General features: G+C 43.9%; 2 protein-coding genes across 2 annotated transcripts in view; one reads left to right on the plus strand and one right to left on the minus strand.

Moving 5' to 3' along the window:
- ITPRIPL1 (ITPRIP like 1) overlaps window positions 1-19,646 on the minus strand; it is a 195,501-nt gene that overhangs the window by 95,054 nt on the left and 80,801 nt on the right. The gene's annotated exons all lie outside the window — the stretch shown is intronic.
- Window positions 206-18,649, plus strand: STARD7 (StAR related lipid transfer domain containing 7). The gene is made up of 9 exons (XM_054997298.1): window positions 206-303; window positions 4,198-4,650; window positions 11,514-11,716; window positions 12,760-12,809; window positions 13,283-13,393; window positions 13,496-13,578; window positions 14,479-14,578; window positions 14,900-14,984; window positions 16,751-18,649. Exons 2-9 carry the CDS (start codon window positions 4,229-4,231, stop codon window positions 16,948-16,950), a joined length of 1,254 nt encoding a protein of 417 aa, XP_054853273.1. The 5' UTR covers window positions 206-303; window positions 4,198-4,228; the 3' UTR covers window positions 16,951-18,649.

Genomic DNA, 19,646 nt, shown 5'->3' on the forward strand with positions numbered 1-19,646 from the left:
GGGTCGCAAGGCGGGGGAGAGGGTTGGGGGGCGGAGACGGTGCAGAGAAGGAGACGCAACAACCGCAACTGATGGCGGGCAGGCGGGATGGACGTGTCGCACCTCCAACAGGACGCGAGGATCGTAAGCGAGGGACCAATGGCAGGCTGTGCCGGAGGGTCGGTAGGCGGGGCCGGCGGAACTGGCGTGGCTTAGAGAACAAGAAGCGGGTTTCATGTGGGCTTTGGCGTGAGGGGGCTGGAGTGACTCGGGGTTGGCGGCGCGCTCTCGTCCTCCGCACCGCTGCCTGGGCCCGGATTCCTGGTAAGGGGGTGCGGTGGGAACCTTAGCAGCAGCGGGAGGGACCGCGAGGCCTCAGATGAGCGGCGGAGGGCCCCTTGGTGGCCGGCTTGTCAGAAGAGAGGCAGCCAAGAAGAGGCCTGCTGGCTCGGGGGTGGGATGTGTCCCGTTGAGCTCAGCGCAAGGCAAGTGTGGCCAGAAACCTGTGGTGCCTGCCAAGCTTAAGGGCCGGTCTTGCGTGAACTTAATTGGGGCTAACTCGCACCCAAGCTCTGAATCTTTTATTTGTTCACGTTATTTGTAGCCCGCCTTTCTCACTGAGAGTCGAGGCGGATTACACAGTGTGAGTCAGTGCAGTCCATTTCAAAGACGTTTCAATAAGCAATGTAATGCGGTATATAAATGCAAATTTGTAAAGATTTAAAAGCTGCAACTCCAATACATAGTTGAGGAAATGCTGAAACTCAGCATAATCGCCCTAAGACTGACATATTAAACAACATACGATCTACTCAGTAGGATCATACTTAAAGCAACAGACAGTAGATAATAGTACAGTCTGTAGTCCCTGTGCCTTTACTGATGCGTCTCGATTTATGGAGCAGTTAGAATTGTAGCCTTGGATTCGTTGTGGCATCAGATTTAGCATGAAGAGATTAACTTCAGGTGGTAGTTTCAGGTCAGAGAGGTGTAAAGTACTTACAAGATAAAAGCAAGAAATGTAAGTGGTGGAAAGGGAAAAAAAACGTGAGATAGAAGGCAGCTTTCTTTGTTGGTTTCATATGCTGGGTTTCATCTAGCTCACCTCCCAGGAAGTAGTCTGTTCATATGTAGGATTAATAACATTTGTATTTGCGTTGTGAGGTAGGTTGATATTATCCTCATGTCACTGCAGTTACCTTTAATACGTGAGTGGTCTTTCTAGGTTAGCTGAAGTGAGAATAGATGGTAGGTGGATTTGGCTGTTGCTGATCAGTCTGTTGCTGATCTTTGCACGCTGGTATTACAGTACATGCTTTGTACTTTGAAATAAATTTTTGTGCAAGGGTAATACAGATTCTGCATGCATGTATAAATGGGCATATAAGCTGCATGTTCTCTCTTAATTTGTATAAAGCCTAATGCTCTGCTTTCTGACCATAGGGAAGGCTGAGAAATTCTGCAGCATGCTGAAATTTTAACTTGCCCTGTCACTGCAAATCTTGTTCAGCCATTCTTTTTGCCCCTGAGATTTTAATGGTGTCTGCATATTTTTTGCATTCTCAGGGGTGCAAAGCTGCTCCAGCTTAAACATGAAAATTGAGGTTTGTGCTATCACCACATTCTGTGTGCCTGTAGAATCTTGGGGTGCCACAGATGTAGGCTTTGACTGTAAGGGATGAGTGTGTAATTTTTGACCTAGGAAGGGAATAGTAGTAGTCTCTTCTCATAGTTTGGGGATTTGAATAGCTAGAAATAGATGTAGCTGGAGTAGTAGGGTTGTCTTATGATTTCTAGGACTTGTGTAAGAGTATTTCAAGTGTTCAGAGCTGATAGCATGTTGAGTAATCCTTACAACACTATTTGTAAGGGTGTTCTCTCTTATACTGCAGACATGACGGGGAACTGAAGCTGTGGCATTGGTGGTCTGAACTGAGGACTTCCCCACCTGAAGCTTGTAAAGCCTTGGCTACACCAGGTCTTGTAGCTATATTTCATATAACACCAGGACTATAAAGGCCATCATAACATGATTTGCTGTAAAATTCTTCCTTCATTTGTAATATTAAAATTATTTTTAATCTAGGCATAATAATCAATGATCTGAACATCTGCAGGGTCCTCTCCCCTCCTGTCTCCTCCCCCTGTGAAATTAGGTGCAAATCTTTGCCTTGGACAGCCGGTATAATCTGATAGGTAAAGATTTGGATTTGGATTCATTTTAAGGCTCTGGGCAAATTATTGTCAGCCTTAATTCTGTATAACACTAGAATAATAGAATCGTGTGAGGGTGAAAAAGGGTTGTATAAATAATTGAGAGATGATAATGGTTATTCTTTATTCACAGAAAGAACTTTCATTTTTGAATTCTTAGTACAGGTAACAGGAGAGATGATGATCCGCCAGTTCAGGGGCTTAGCAGCAGGTCTGTGAACAGTTGTCCCTTGAAGGGTTGTTGGCAACCCACACCTACAGTTGTAGCAAGAAAACAAGATATCATGGGACACCAAAGGGTCATGGACTTATCTTGTGTGTTATTCCTTAATATGCTCCAACAACCCTGTTTACTTGGAAGGTCTTCCTGTACTCTGATGTCTTGATCAGTGGGTATTATAGAAATGCATGTGGCCTCCTACCATTTTCCTCACTTCTCCCCCAGCAAGCAGCAGTGCAAAGCTAGAAAGGCAAGCAAGAGAGCCTGAGTGCCCTACCCTTGCTTGCAGATCTTCCTGTTTCTTTCCACTAATGTGTCAGACTAATAGGTTTCTTCTCTTTTGGAGCAAAATAGAAAAGAGTCCAGTAGCACATTTAAGACTAACCAACTTTACTGTAGCATAAGCTTTCAAGAATCGCAGTTCTCTTCGTCAGATGCAAGAGAAGCAAATAAATACTCTCTTTTGGAGGTAATTGGTAGCTGTCCCTCTGACGTGCTGGGAAATAAGCAACAGCAGTCCTGAGAGAAGATGTTGCTGTTTATTTCACTGCTACTTGAGATTCTTGTGGAGAGTCTGAAGGAACCTTGATGAGGGCTTCCTGGTCAGCTGCTACAGGACTAAGGGAATTTTGTATCAGGGTTATTGTGGACTGTTAAGCTCATAACTGTTTAGAAGCTGGAGTTCACAGTCTGAAAGCTGATCCTGTTTCCAAGATTATCTACCAGATTTAATATTTTGTCAAGGGGGAAGCTGGGGAAGCATCTCCTTTATTTTTGTTTCCTGCTGCCCTGATAAGAAAGAATGAGGAATTGGGAGGGCATCACTGGAAATGCTTAAGTGAGAGGGTTTGTGTGTGTATCTGAGCATCATATCTCATAGAGAATGCATCGAATACTCCACACTTTAAGTTGAATGTCCACGTGATTCGACACAGCCTTTTCTAACTCTCTTGGTTTCTCCAGTCAGTATCAACACGTTAGACCAGTTAAACATTCTGAATCCTTTTTCATCCTAAATATTCACATCCTTTCTTGTTTTTTCCTTCCCTCCTTTGCATAAGTTTGCATGTTTGTTGCAGTGTCGTACTGGTTTTCCAGATCACATCTGCTCCTTTTCAGAATAATGGATGCAAGATGCTGATGTTAACATCAGTCACTTGTTCAGTTTATGACTTTGCCTCTTACTTCCCATTATTGACAAGATAAGTATGTTTGAGCAGAATATCAAGTTAGATGCATCTTCAAGTACACTGCAGCATTTAGCACAGTATGATCTGAATGCCACTGAACCATATGCCTCATTTTGGTCTGTATGGGTCCTCTGATTAGTTTAGTTACCTTTCACAAAATAGAAGTCAGTTTCAAAGCAGGAAATATACAAGAGTTGAATGGAAACTGCTCAAGTCACAGGCACAGACATAGCAAAGTAAGTCCCTCCCCTTGTACCATGTATGAATTATGTGATTTGGGTTGTCTGATCTCTTCTGTTAATGCAGCAAGGCAACATGTCTCTTATAAAATTTGTATCAGTATAGTAATGGCTAGGTTAAAAAATCTTTTGGTCCAGTCTTTGATGTAGGGCACTTGGCAGAAGCTGACTTCCAGTGTTGCGCCACTGGTCTTTGCTACTGGTTGTTGCTTCCATAAGCCTAGACTATGTTTAACAGGTCAATATCAATTCCAGACATTGAAGGCAAAATCCTAGCCATATTCTTTAAAAACCTTAAGGTGGCTAGTATTTTCTTTGACTAATTATCTGTTCTAATCTCTCTCCTCTTGACTAGGACTTCAGCTCGTGATTGAGGCTGGGCAGGCATGTTCCACCCACTCCAGTGGAGGCCTCCCTCCAGCATTTATTCCTACTACAGTAACTCAGCCCGCTTCTTTGGCTACAAAGGGAAATTAGGTTTCTGGCAGAATGAAAAGACCTTGAAGGGCAGTTTCCAGTGGCTGTTTGCATGGCTACAGAAAGGTGCAGAGAAATGTCCAAGGCAGAAGAACCTCCTCTCCCTGCTGGCCAACCAGTGCAGCTATGTAACCAGCCAGAGGGTCTGGCGAGCCCAACAGATTGGACAATTGTACAGTAACATCTACTCGGAGAAGACACGTAAGAGCCTCTTCACCTCCTTGTGGCGCAAGTTCCAAGGACGTCATGGTAATGCTGGTAAGCTGATGGCTGCCCTTACTGGTGTGTTCTTGTGGGAAGAGGAAAGAATCAAAGAAGAAGAACTCAAAAGGTGGGTCCTGATAGTGCTGGGTAGGCCTTTGGCAATTGCCTCAAGAAGTGGAGGGATCTTGTGCAGATAAGGTGTGAATTTCCTTTAGATTTTATGTTTTACTCTGAAGCCAACATTTCATTTTCTCTGGACCAGAGTGTTCATGCATGCATGTGGAATTGTGCAGCAGCAAGGCTTTTCCTGCTGCAGCCCTGAAGCAAAACAGGCACATGTTCCTTGTACATGTTTTCAAATAAGCATGTAACCAGGTAAACTAGAAACATTTGTTTGGTTCTGTTCTGGCTTTTTAAAACAAAAACAAATGGTATTCCTTGGTTATTTGTTTTGAGCCACATAATGGATTTCCTGAAAGCTGAAAAGTGATGGAGCGTAAAAAGTCTCTGACCCGGAAATGAAGCAGTATTTAAACAACAGGGAACTCTGAGACTCTTGCTTAGGTCATGTGACTTAACAGGCTGTCAGTCCCATCAGTGGGGGTTTTGACGTAAGGTACAACAGGAAGAATGTCTGCCCCCTTCCCTTGGCAGTGGTGAGATGGTCAACTTTTGTGTTTAATTCCTCCCATGCAGTGAAGTGAAAGTTGCATTTTGAGTAAAGAGAGGAAATTCCTTATTGTACGGTCCAACTGGAATTGGGTCTGTGATATAATCTAGCCTTGCCATTGGAACTCTTTCAGAGTGGTAACTTCTGGCATCACATCTCAAGCTGCCTGGCAGTAATGATAGCTTAGCCCCAAGGTACCTTAAACTGGGGACTTCTTCATTTGTCAAGTTCAGTTGCAATCTCTGATATTTGTGGAGAACACTTTGTTAATGTCCCTGTATTTCAGAGAACAGTGCACAAAGTTGATTTCTGTAGCTTTCCGTCCCCTGCAATGGATAATCTATAGGACTACCATATCCTCTCGGTATTACCGAATTCTCTCTAACTACAGACCCTCCAAAGGCTATGCTTGAGCACCTACTGGGAGCATTGTAGGACTTACTTGTTTGAGTGGCTTCAGGAGCTTGGGCTTTTGTTGGAAAGAGGATGGGGGAAGGCTTCTAAGAACTTCAGTCTTATTCCAGCGATCTGTCAGGATTTGGGGCACGTGGGTGGTGACACAAATATCTAAAGAGCTCTTGCATGTAGTTCTTCAGATTCTAGGGCTAGACTCAGGTCTGTGTGTGATCCATGTAATTGTGCTGGAACCACAGTTTCTCCAGAGGCTCCCTGCCATAAGATCACTTCTAGTTTTGTGTAAGTGGCTGCCTTTAAATAGGCATTGCTTGAGCATGAGATTTTACTCCTAGGTGTCTCCAGCAGCTCCTAAAAAGTGTTATTTTTTTCACTTTTCAGCAATATTCCTCATGCTTTGTATGCGTAGTCAAGGGCAAGCCATATAGTTAATGCCTGAGCAATGGGATGGGGGTGCAGTATAAACTTTAGTAGAAAATGTTTTGGCCTTTGGCGTGGAGGATGGGGATTTGCAAGAAACGACTTCAGGGCAGTGTAGGGGAAGTCAAGAAAATGGAGGTGCAGCCCACTGGAAACTTCTGTACAAATCTGACTGAAACAAAGAGCATGTAAGTGCCATTGGCATTCCTATTCATTTCAGTGGAGCTAGCATGGGAGAAATCCCTGGTAGGCTATGCTTGGTGTGTTGAAGCAACAGTAAGAATATAACTTGATTCTTTGAAACACTTTTTAGTTGTTAATTCCATACCTGGTTACTTTTTCAAGCCTGTTGCATGAATATGTCTTACAAGCTTCCAGCTAAAATCATAGAGAGCTCTTAGCAGCAAGCCCTGGTAGCTAGCTAGGAGAATACTGGAATCATGGGAAAGAACAGTAAGTACCTGATGCATGGTATAATCCGGTTGCTTTTGAAGCTTGAGACGGACCTCTTGGGAAGGGCCAAATTCTCTCCTAACCATCATGTGTATATTCCCATTTTACTGAACCAGGAGGAGATGAGAGCCAGTATGGTGTAGTGGTTTGTGTCGAACTAGGATCTGGGAGACCCAGAGTCAAATCCCCACTCTGCCATGGAAGCTCACTGGGTGACCTTTGGCCGGTCCCACACTCTCAGCCTAACCTAACTCGGAGGTGGTTGTAAGGATAAAATGGAGGAGAGAAGAATGATGTGAGCCACTTTGGGGGCCCATTGGGGAGAAAAGGTGGGAGGTAGATAAGATGGCAGCATGGACTTGGTGTTTCTCTTGCATTATTTACAAACTGTAGACAGAGCATTTTACAGACTGGTCGTCTTGTTACCCTCCTTTAGGCTGTGTTTGCTCACTGGTGCTCAGCAAGCCAAGCACAGACTTTCTGCCTTGTGTGGTAAACCACTAAACTCAATGAATCTCTTCTTTGTGCTGGACCTACAAAGGAGGAGGGCATTTGTCAAGACCCTGGCAGTATTGGCTTTTGGGGCAGTATTGGATGGACAGGCCCATTCTAGGGTGTGTGTTGTTTCTGGCTGCCTAATTCCAGTGATGGCCATTGCTGAGAAGTCTGAGCTGCATGTTTGAATCTAGCTTGATGTTTGGAAAAAAACAGCCTCCAGAAGGATCCCTGCACCAAAGTTTTGAGGGTGGTAATTAAAAAGCGCATAACTCTCCGCTTCCCTCTTTAAAGAACTTTGCTCCACAGTACAGCAGCCTATTTGCAAATTTCTCTGCACAGCATACTGCCTGATGCTCAGTATTCCCTAAAAGAAAGAGAACTTGCTTGTAATCCAAAATCAAAAAGAGTCCAGTAGCACCTTTAAGACTAACCAATTTTATTTTATTGTAGCATAAGCTTTCGAGAATCAAGTTCTCTTCATCAGATGCCTGATCCGAACTGGTCAAATACAGAAGAGGAGGGGAGGGGAAAGAAGGGGACATATATCACAAGAGGACAGGATGCAATTAGTGTGAAGGCAATCAAAACATTCCTTTGCTTGTAAATGTAAACATCTCCTTTTGGTGTGGAGTCAGTTTGCCGTGTTAGTTTGCCGCAGTGAAGGTATCCAATTCCTATGTAGTATAAGCCCTCGATAACCACAGCTCTCCCTGCCAGCTGCATCTGACAAAGAGAACTGTGGTCCCCGAAAGCCCACACGTACTCAGGCTGAGATAATTGACAAACAAAGCCCACACCAGGCGTCTCTGGGCTCCCCCAGACCACGCCTCTGTAAAGGAAATCTGTTACCTGTGATAATGTGATAACCATTCATAGTCTCTATTCAGTCCCAGCTTGACAGAGTCAAATTTGCATATGAATTCCAATTCAGCAGCCTCCCGTTGGATTTTGTTTTTGAAGGGTTTCTGTTGAACCACAGCGACTTTTAAGTCTTTGGTGGAATGTCCTGGTAGATTGAAGTGTTCTCCCACTGGTTTTTGGACGTTTCCATTTCTAATGTCAGATTTGTGTCCATTTATTCTTTTGCGTAGAGGTTGGCTGGTTTGTCCAATGTACAGAGCAGAAGGACATTGTTGGCACATGAGGGCATATATCAGATTGGAGGATGAGCAGCTGTAAGAGCCAGAGACAGTGTAGTTGATGCCATTGGGTCCTGTAATTGTATTCCCTGAGTAGATATAGGGGCAGAGCTTATGCTACAATAAAATAAAATTGGTTAGTCTTAAAGGTGCTACTGGACTCTTTTTGATTTTGCTACTACAGACTAACACGGCTAACTCCTCTGGATCTATGCTTGTAATCCAGTTTCCATGAGTTTAATTTAGTTGTATGGTGAGAAGATCTGTCATGAAGATCTTCATGGAGGCTGGCTTTGAACAATTGTCATGCCCTTTGGGGCAATTCTGGGACTTGTTATTTTTGGAGTTTGTAGCAGGAGTGTTTAGAACATTATTGCCAACAATAGCAACACGCATGCACCAGGCATCTCTCTTTCAGGCAGAAGTAATGACCATGCCAGATGAAGTATAGTTTTCTGTTTTGTTTTTCTTGGTGATACCACTGCGCAAGAAGTTTCACTTGCAGAAAAATTACAATTCAATAAATAGAGAAGAGCTGCCTAAATGGCATGTTGAATGCAGCCTCTGAGACAGTTATATTTAGTCCCTGACAGCCTTAGCACACCTCAACTGAACTGGGCTAAAAATTCATGAACAAAGATGCATCTCTCAAGTTTTGTTTGTAACAGGTGTATACTTTGTAGATGGACCCACATGTAAGCGCTGTGTAATGACTGAGGCTCTCTTTTTGGCAGCAAGTTTACCAAGGAGCCAGACCTCTAGTGAGCAATCAGTTAATGCAGCAGCATTGCACACTTTTGTCCCCGGCCTGCTGTCTGAAGAACAGAGCAGCCCCAGAGAATAGATATTGCCCCCCTATTGCAGAGCATTGGATATAGTTTGTTGCAGTTGTGGTTCAGCCACCAAGTCCTCGCATGGCTTTAGGGAAGTCACGCTTTGAACCTCTGCCCTCCTTCGCTAAAATGGAAACAACGGTGCTGGTTTCAAGAGAGTGCGAAGGATTCGTGAACATGTGACTGACAATGAGTTGGTTTTCCATTTTCCTTCTTGCTGTGCTGGATTGTGGCAGGAGAATTGGTGGGTCGGTGTGTGCTCTAGCCAGAGTAATGAATCTCTATATAGTGCAAACTGCAGCTACCATTGGTACAGATGCAGTGGTTTACTGCCTTTAGTCTCAGTGCAGGAAATTCATCCTGCAGAAGAGGAGGTACAACAAGGAAGTGCATAAGCTGGGACATGTGTATTTGTGTGTGTGTATGTGTATGCACACACCCCTACTTAAGCTTCTTCTAAATTAAAGAAATAAAGCTGCAGTTTTGCATATAGGTGAGAATACCTTGGATGAAGAGTGAAGCCTTAACTTGTGCAGGACAGTGAGAATTCAGAAGTTCAGCTCTCAGAATTATTACTGTACTAGTAGATTTCTGTGAAATATGAATCAGCCCTTTGTGCCTCTACACTGTAGATTTTGCCTTGAGGCTGAAGTAGCAATTCATATTTGATGATAGCAGGTAGCACTCTGGTAAGCAAGATGGAGCAGAGATGACATGCACAAAACATTTGAGCCTTTTTGTGAGTCCCTTATGTTTTGGAATTGCTGAGCAAGGACCAAAGCAGTGTAATGCCTTCAAACTGGCAGCTGTAGTAGAAGTTGTTTGCATAAACTAATAGTGCTTGTTTGTTGCCTTTCTTGGGTAACCTCCAGAGCTATGCTGTGAGGATACTTATAGCAAAAAAACCTATACATATTTCTCCATGTGTGCGTGTGTTAGACTTGAAATTGATTCTGTAGTCTGAATTTAAGTCTGCAGCCTTTAGCAAGCAATATCCACACTCTGTGTGAAACATAGCAAGCATAGAAAGGTTAGCTGAAAAGCAGCCTGAAACTGTCCCATTATTTGCACCTGCCATGCAAAAAAGTCCTCAGAAGTTAGTAGCCTGCATGCTTCCCCTAACATTCATCTAGGCAAGCCGCTTATGAAACCAAGCAGGAAAAATCTGCTCTGCCTGTTCAGCAGTGCATCCCTGCCAGGTAGCCTGCAGCGAGAGAGGAGTGGCTCTCTGCATGTCTGTCTTGCAGCCAAGAAAGTAATACCTCAGTATAGTCCTTATTGATACTTTTGCACTAAAATGGGAGTGACTTTCCATTCTAGTTCTCAGTGCAGAATAGTGTGAGTTCTGACTGCAGAGAGGGCATGGGGTATAGTGATGCCAATATAAATATAAACCATCATATGTTTAAACAGTAAGAATTTGTTTGCTGTTTATATATTGCTTTAAATGTTCTCCAAGGTTTAGAGTATAGTCAAAAGGGTTACCTATGCTTTCTGGGATTGTATGTGCTTAAGGAATGTGTGCTTTCCAGTTCAGGTTGTACTTCTGGTCATCTGCACACAAGCCTATCACTTGGGGCGCATTAATATGTTAATTTTTTTAAAACAAAAATGAGTAGAGACTGATAATATATAAGAATATATATTTTGGCTAGATTGTGAGATTGTTAAGTGTTCAAATGATAAAATTTTGATAGACTTTCTTAATGGGAGCTACATATATTTTTTCAAGAGCCTTTGGACAGCGACAAAATGGCAGCTCAGTGGGTGGAGCCAGTCACAGAGTGGCAGTTTGTACAAAAATTAATGTGTTTCAGAGCAAATCTCAGTTGAGGAAAACTTTTCTGTTACTCAGAGCAAACCACCACATGTAACAGCTTACAGGATAAAAATATGTGTTTTTCCTGGAAGAGGCAAGTAGCAGCTTGAGTGGCAATGGGGGAAGGGTCAATAGCATGCTCTGTTCCCATTCAGAGCAAGGGTGCGCCTGTGAAGGTGACTGACGGTAAAGTGTCCTGGTGCTTTCCCATCCATAGCAAAGTGGTATGTGAGTGTGTGCGCGCTCACGGTGGTGCTGTTGTCTTCACATGGAGAGGGGGAAGACACTGCTGTAGGAGTTTTATGGGGCAGGATAACAAAAATGGTTACAGCAGCACTGGGGGAGTGATGGAAAGCTACATTTATCGCTTGGAGAGTGACTGGTCCTTTCTGAGCGACCTTCTGCTCAGCCCTAGTTTAAACATTTATACATCCCTACATGCCTGTCTACACTCATTGACAACTACAGCTAATTGCAGTTTTCAGTTTTTGTGGGTAGCTCAGACCAGTTGTCACTAGCCCCCTTTTTTTGCTTCTGTCGCTGTATGCCTTTGGAACAAACGTCTGTACCTCACAGTGTTCTTTGTTGTCTGTGTGTCTCAGTTCTGCTCGCATGGTTTATAACCAAAAAGTTAGAGTGAAGATGGCTTTCCGATGCCTAAATGAGGCAAAACTGCCCTGTCCCTGTGTTCATTTTCACATTCAGCCAAGTGAGCACTGACCAGGGTCTCTTACTCCACCCAAGGTCCGCAGAAGAGATGAAGCGGATAGAAGAAATAACCAGGCTGTTTCAGAGCAATGAAAGGGAGAACCAGACACATGGGGCAAAGCCCCACAAGGACATAACTTCTGATCCTGAGGAGCAGAGCTGGGAAATGGTGATGGACAAGAAGCACTTCAAGCTGTGGCGGCGCCCAATTGAGGGGTCTCATCTGTACCAGTATCGAGGTAGCTCTCACTCCAGTCTTCCCTCACCTGTTGATATGCATTAGTCTTGCAGTCCAGTCACATGGCTGCAAGGGAAACAGACTTTCTTACTTGACCCCTTTGAATAGCTTCCACCTACCCAAATTCAGGACTACTTGTACTCGGTGCACAAAAATAATCTGTTGCTGTGAAGGCCAAGGGTTGCATCCAGACTAGACTATCTGCTAACTGGTGGGAAGATTAATTTCCCCCCAATCCCCCTTCCACTGCTGACCTCCAATTTGTCTTTCATGTCATTTCTGAGAGTCCCCTGTCCCCCACGAGCAGCATTTCAGGGAGATCAATGAGCTTTAGCAAGTGTGGGGGCTTGGGAAAGTTGTGTTCTGTTGATGCAAGTGCCTCTGTCAGTGGGAAACTTAATCTGCCCCCAACGCTAAGTTCTGTACCTTGTGTAAATTATGGAATTTTGCTCAGTTTCTGCTAGAGGGCATAATTTGAGTTCTGTTAGTCATGGGAGTGGATGTATGCAGAGCACAGTCGGTTGGCCTGCCCCTTGACCGCCAGAAGTCTTACTTGGCAAACTATTGTGATTTCAGACTTCAGCAGGCATTACTCACCTACTTTCAAGCATGTCTTGGCAGCCATAAAGAAATGAAATTCTGTAGATCCTGGGTTCCATGCCCCATATATGCCTTGAGAGCAAGAATCAGGCTGCTTTGTCATGTGGCGAAGAAAAGGTTATAAGAATTTACATTTAAGTGACGTTTGACAAGTTTCCATGCTTGCTTCCAGCTGTTGAGCTGAACTCTTCACAGTTTGTTGAGTCTTCATTAATCTAGTCAAGCCTGTCCATCCTTGTTTTGTCACTCTTCCTCATGTGCAGCTGCCTTACTCTTCTCTGCTGCTTCTCTTTATTCCATCTCTGAGGTTGCTGTTTATTTCTATAACATCTATCATTAGAAGTCATCAAGGTTTCTTCCTAATCAGGCTTCCCTACATCTGAGCTGAAATGTATGCTTCTGACCAGTAGTCATGATATGTCTGTGTCTTTCTTTTTTTGGTAGTCTTTGGGACATACATGGATGTGACTCCAAGGCAGTTCTTCAATGTGCAGGTGAGTGACATGGATCTCTTTGGTCTTTTCAATGTTCCAGTTCTCAGCTTGTGTTGCTCTTCTTCACTGTTTGTCTGAAAAATAATCTGTTGGGTGCTGCAAGCTGTGCTTAAGCATATGAGGAGGTAATAAAGTGAACTTCTTAGTAACTTATCCCAGGAGGGTTGAGGAGGTAGTAAGCTGCAGGGTTGGATCCAGACTAATAGGCAACTTCTACTGATCTCACCTCACCATTTCATTCCTTAGGGTCTCCTATTCCCTGGAGCAAAATTTCGGAGATTAGTGGGCTGCATTATGAGCGGGTAGGCAGTTCTGCTGCCAGAAAATTTAGTCGGTCCAAACACTCTCTTTTCATTTGTTGGTGATATGTTGTATGTTTTAGCAAGTCAGCAGCTCTCAGTTTGCACTCTGGCAAGCAGAAAATATATTGTGCCTTCAATCCAAGTAAGTTCTCCTGACTTCTTATCTTCTAGCTGGATACAGAGTATCGTAAGAAATGGGACTCATTAGTCATCAAGCTGGAGGTGGTTGAGAGAGATCAGGACACTGGATCGGAGGTTGTTCACTGGGTAACTCACTTTCCAGTGAGTACATCTTTCCCTTGCTTTTAACATCTTGCCAACTGGGATGGCTGATGAATGTTCCAGGTATGACCTTCTTTCTCCCTTCCTCTCCCCCATCTTCAGTATCCAATGTACTCACGGGATTATGTGTATGTCCGACGGTACAACGTGGACCAGGAGAGCAATCTGATGGTTCTGGTGTCACGGTAAGGGATCCTGTGCCAGGTAGAAGATGCATATTCTGTCCCCCATGTCTTAGATTTCCAAAGATTGGATTGTGGGGGAGGATGCTGAAGGAATTAAAGAAAGCAGCATGAAAGCAATACTTTAGGTATGCTAAGAATTTACTCCCCCCCACATACCTCCCGTTTCACCCTTGATTTGGCATTGTATAAGCCTGCCTGAATCTGGCAGATCTTTGCTAGCAGGGAGTACTGCTTGCCATCCCACAAGCATCAGGCCGAGAGAGAACAGGGTGTTTCCTTGACTGTTGTTCTCTGCTTCTCTTCTGCCCCTGCTCCTTTCAAACCCTGCTCCTTTCAAACAAGGAGCAAGAGCCAGAGTACCCTCTTTTGGCTGATTTCCCTTTGCCTTATGAAGGGCCTGTCTTGAGAGTCAGCCTCTTTGGAGGCTCCACTCCTGTAAAACTCCCATGGGGTTTGCTTAATTCCTGAGAGAAGCTGTCACTGCCCCCTGTATCTCAGCTGTGACCCATTTCCTCATTTCCACACCCCTGGTTCAAAGGTGCCTCTCAGCTGCTTGTCAGGCAGCAAGCCATTAAAGGGTCAGTCATTGCCAAACAGCTGACCAACAGGCATTGCCTTCAAGGTGCTGTGTATTGCTGGCTGGGTGAGTGGATACAGAGGGTCATGGATTCCCCACAGAGTATGGATCCGTGACAGGCATTCCTCATTGCCTTATATAAAAATGATCAAATACGTCCAGTCCAACTTGCTGTATTTTTACATGGCTCTTCTAAAGAACCTTGTGCTTCAAAACAGGAGTAAGTTGGAGAGTGCCAGGGAGGCCTTCAGCCCAGGGATTTGGATGAATGTTACTTTAGATTTTTAGTGAAATATATTACTTTTCTCTATTGCTTTTTCCAGAGCGGTTGAGCACCCAAATGTCCCGGAAGATCCTGAATTTGTCCGTGTACGAACCTATGAATCTCAGATGGTTATTCGGCCTCACCAAACGTTTGACGAGGTGAGCTTCCTGTCAGCTTTCAAGGGAGACTTCAGGCCTGCCTAATTCTGCACGTGTTGTAATAGAATACTGATGATGCTCTTGATTCCTTTTGGAAAGGAATCAAGGCAAACAATCACATTTGGATCATGTTGTGCTCAGCAGGGATATCTGCTCATAAACTGCTCTTGCTGTAGAGGCCAGTCAGGAACCTACCTCTTTAATATGTGCAATTAGCCTAAAGACAGAGAAGCGATCTTTCTTTAACTTGGGGTGTATGTAGTGTTGCCCTCGCTAGAGGAGTTCCAGAGAAGGGGCTACTAATGGTGTTTCTCTTCCCAGAATGGCTTTGACTACCTGCTAACATACAGTGACAACCCCCAGACTGTGTTTCCTCGTTACTGCGTAAGCTGGATGGTCTCTAGTGGTGAGTCATGGAGCTGGGGCCCCTGAGTTCAGGAAAGAGGCTCCTAAGGGGTTATAACAGAAACAGAATAACTTGCAAGTGAATTAAAAGGCAATTTATAAAGAGCAAAAGGACACATTTTTGTGCAACTAGTATTCAGCCTAGAGAGCGCTCTGTCCCCAGGTGTACTGTTGGCCAGCAGTATACGTGTTTTCAAAACATGGTTCAGAATAGTCTTTAAAAAGTTACAGTAATGCAGAGGGTAGTAGTAGTAGAAATGACTTCTTATGAAGGTTAAAGGAGAAAGTGCCAAAGTAGGATTACAACAATCAAGAAGACAAAAGTAATGACTGCTGAGGAATTACATAATTTTGAAGTTGACAGAAAATTGAAGTAGTTCAAGATTTTATATTCCATGTCTCAATCATCAACCGAAAGGGAGACTGCAACCAAGAAATCAGAAGATTTGGACTTGGAAGAGCAGCTGTGGGGGAACTAGAAAAGATCCTTAAAGATAAAGATGTCTCTCCGGGGACCAAGATCAAGATAATCCAAACTATTGTATTCTCCATTACTATGTACGAATGTGAAAGTTGGGCAGTGAAGAAAGCTGACAGGAAAAAAATTGATTCATTTGAAATGTACTGTTGGAGGAGGGTTTTACGGATATCATGGACGGCCCAAAAGACAAATAAGTGGGTTCTAGATCAAATCAAGCCTGAATTCTCCATAGAAGCTACAAAACTGAAAGTATTGTACTTTGGTTATATCATGAGAAGGCAAGGTTCTCTGGAAAAGTCAATGCGAGAAAAAGTGGCAGTAGGAAAAGAGGAAGACCTAAAACGAAATGGCTTGACTCAATAAAAGAAGCTGCATCCTCCAGTTTGCAAGATTTGAGCAAGTCTGTTAACAATAGGATATTTTGGAGGTCTTTCGGTCATAGGGTCACCATAGGTCGGAGGTCACTTGATGGCACATAACACATGCAACACAGAGGGCCATTATAACATTCAGGACTCCTATCCTAGATTGTTTAAATTGACTGAAATGTGGCCTGTTAAGAAGCAGGGCCACTAAAACTCTCGATGCATCCACTTCGACTCACTTCTTTGAGCTAGATGGAAAACTAAGTCTGAATAACAGTGAAGAGCAGTGCAGTTCTCACCTTTTCATTCTGGGAGTTTCCTTTTGAATCTTGTGACAGGAAGTTCTGATTCAGCACAGTAGCCAACGGGATTTGTTATTCTCCAGAACAGCTGACCACGGAGCTTGAGGTCTCTTTCAGGGATATGCCTTTTTATTGTAGGAAACAAGAGGGAGTTAACCTAGCTGTGTTTTCTCAGATGCAAGGCGCACTGCTCATGCTCTTGGTAAACATGCATCATGTTTCAGTTTCCGTGCACTGTCCTCTCAATTTCTTTGAGTTTTAGAGAAACCATGATTGGAGAGACTGCATTCCTTGTGGCAAAACTCGCAGTCGGTGACTGACATGACAGTCTTGCATGTATGCATGCAGCAATTCACATGTGTAGGATTATCACACTTGGGGGTAGGATGTTAATTTCAACATACAAATGGCTTACACTGCAAGAATTCTATAATGTAACTCTCGAGGGAGGGAGGACTATGGGAATGTCAGAATGAAGAGAATAAGCATCTTTGGGCAGTGAGAAGATAGCCCTGTGACTGATAGCTATTGCTTAGATCCTGGTCTTGGTCAATAGTTCTCTAGGGCATTGCAGGTGTCCTCCCCATTTACTCACTGTAAACCCTTCTTCTCTTTCTAGGCATGCCAGACTTCCTGGAAAAGCTGCATATGGCAGCCTTGAAAGCCAAGAACATGGAAATTGAAGTGCAAGACTATATATCCTCCAAGCCTACAGCAGGAGGGAGCAGCAGTAGCAGTGAGGAGAAGGCCAGTGTGCCCAGTCAGGAGCACAAGGGTGAAGAAGGGTCTTGCAGCCATATTCAGATGGACTATGCTTAAAGGAGGGTGTTCCTCCCCAAATAGGCTGCCCAAGGGATGACCAAGGAGAACTCTGCCACCAAGGCAGGAAGCTGCTGGGCCATTAGGTTAACATCGGAAACATTCACCTGGTCTCCTCTCTCCATTATCCTTGCCCTTTCCTGTCTTCTGTGTCTGTGTTAGGAAGAGACTAATGATACCATGGTGGCTTGGAGCCAAGCCTGGCAATTTTGAAAAGTTGTCGTGTGTAGCTATATCCATACTAGTGATCTTATTTCCCACTGGGAGTGCTCTCCTTGATGGTTTGGTGCTGTCCAGATGCCTTTGAGGGCCTGCAAAATTGCCTGGCTGCTGCAGCCTTTAACATTTTTTTGTACATATGGCAAAAGGACACTGGTAGTGCCTGAGTATGTATGTTGTGTGAAGCTAGTCCAAAAGACAGAGACTGGCTTCTGGGAACCAGGAAATTGGATCCCTTACATCTTCGGCAGCACCTGCTAGTCCAAATGAGTCCCTTGCTTTCTACCTTGCTATGTACCCATGTACATGCCAAAGTGCCTTTTCTCCCTCTCTGGCACTACTGACTGCAGCCACATCAGCTGCTAGAGGCAGGCCCCAAGCCTGGTGGAGGCTATACAGGACCTCCTTGTTCAATGCAACATGCCTGAAAGATGAAGAAAGGGCTATTGTGTGTCTCCTTCCATCAACTGCTGGCTTGGTGACATTGAGCCATTTCTGGTTCAATTTCTCAAAAAGCAGCAGGTTGGGGCTTTAGTGTTATTCTAATGAATGGTATCAACACATGTGTTGTCTTGGTGTCCCGGGTAATGTTTGTGTTTTTGGGCAGCGGGTGGGCAGGGACAAGGATTACAAAATGATTCACTGCCTGTGGCTCAAAGTTGGAATATCATTACTGGAGAGCTTCTTGTCATGGGGGTAAGGGCTTTAAAACATTCTGTACAGCAGATGAAAATATCCAGGGACTAACTTGTAACACACAATTAAGAGTTTGTTTTGTGTGGGGAGAGCTGCATTGATCTCTCCTAGTTTTTGTGGGGTTTTAAAATCATAGTTTTGGTTTGGTTTTCCTCCTTTCATCTAAACATACTAGTTAGCAGGGTTCTGTTACGATGCCCTGGAATGGGGTGGGGGCAGAATATTCCCAAATGATACACATACAAAGACAGTGCACTTGCAGTGAAGGATTATACCCTGTCTTATGGTGTATGCCTGAAACGGGGTCCTCTGAAGTGTGTTCTTCTGGCACAAGAGGTTCTGCTGAATACAAAATAAAATGTTTCTTCTGCAGCCAAAATTGTACTCCATTTGCTATTGCATATAAATATCCTCAGAACCATTAGTGCCAAGGAAAAAATGGGTTCTTGTTCCCTCAACTCCCATTTTTTCTAATTTTAGCATGTGATCTTTTTAAAGAAACCCTATCTAGGGCAGAAAATGTGAGCCACCTAGATTGAGTTGAGCTAATCTAGCTCTCAGTTGAGGAAGCTCTTCTCGGTTTGGTGATTGACTACTGGTTGAAGGGGCCTGCACTGCTGGAGTGGGGGAGGTGGTCTTGTGCATGAAGACCTCTTGGGTCTTGTTCTGTGGCCAGTGAGGGCTGTTAACATAAGTACCAATGGATTTTCTTCTTGTGCTTTTACTTAAAGCTAGTGGTTTTTATGAAAAACCCAAGCACCAATAAATTTAACAAATTGGTAAACAGTTTTATGAGTTGGTCTTCTTTTGGGATGGGAGGGGAGGAGAGAAATAGAGAGAAAGAAGCCTGGGATGCTGCTTTCTTCTGTTTTGAGGCATCTTTTCAGGTTTTGAGATGAATGTGCTTTCATCCTTTGGCACTACTCTCTGCTGCATTGCTGACCACCACGCTGACCGCCACCAACTTCTTGCATCAGTCATGAATCCTGGAAGGCTCCATACACTGGCGGAATGTAAGGCGGAGACGTAGATAGCAGCAGTAAGTGAGACTTGGTTGTGGGGCCCTTTTTTCCTTTTTGAAAGGCAGTGAAACCATCTTGAAAAGAATGTGTGTTGCTCATGGGTGACAGTGGCTTTTCCTGCATGTAGACTATTTTGTAATCCTTGCTAAATAAATTATTTGCTTTGCATAATTACTGTTGGCACTACACCCTTTTCAGCAAAAGTAAACTTTTGTGGACTAGAGTTTACTTCTTCAGATTCTATTTATTGAGAAAATATTTTATGTATTAGGTTCTTCAGGGAGAGAGAGAGAGAAAAAAAAGGACTTCAATAAGATTCCTAGAAGAACACCAAGAATAAGACCAAAAGAAAGCATGCACATGTGTTGCGAGTGGCAAGGACAACATAAAGACAACGTAGCCTGTTTGAATATTATGTACACATATAATCTTAGAACATAGCAAGGCTTGGGCTAACACTCTTGCTTTAAATCTTCCTCAGATTTGCATGGCTAGTACTGCAGTGTAGCATGAATTGCTTGCCAGGAGGATGGGCACAGCTGAATCCCTGTTCAAATCCAAAAAAAGATAACGTAAGAAGATGTCTCATACTGAGTCAGACCATTGGTCCATAAAGTCAGAATTGTCTGCTCTGACTGGGAGCAACTCTCTAGGGTCTCTCATTGAGGTCTTTCAAATCCCTTATCTTTTCAACTGGAGATGCCATGGTTTGCAGCTGTGGGACCTTCTGCATGCCAAGCAGATACTCCACTACCGAGC

Source organism: Eublepharis macularius, chromosome 14 (assembly GCF_028583425.1).
Source record: "Eublepharis macularius isolate TG4126 chromosome 14, MPM_Emac_v1.0, whole genome shotgun sequence".
In the NCBI taxonomy this organism is placed as follows: Eukaryota; Metazoa; Chordata; class Lepidosauria; order Squamata; family Eublepharidae; genus Eublepharis; species Eublepharis macularius.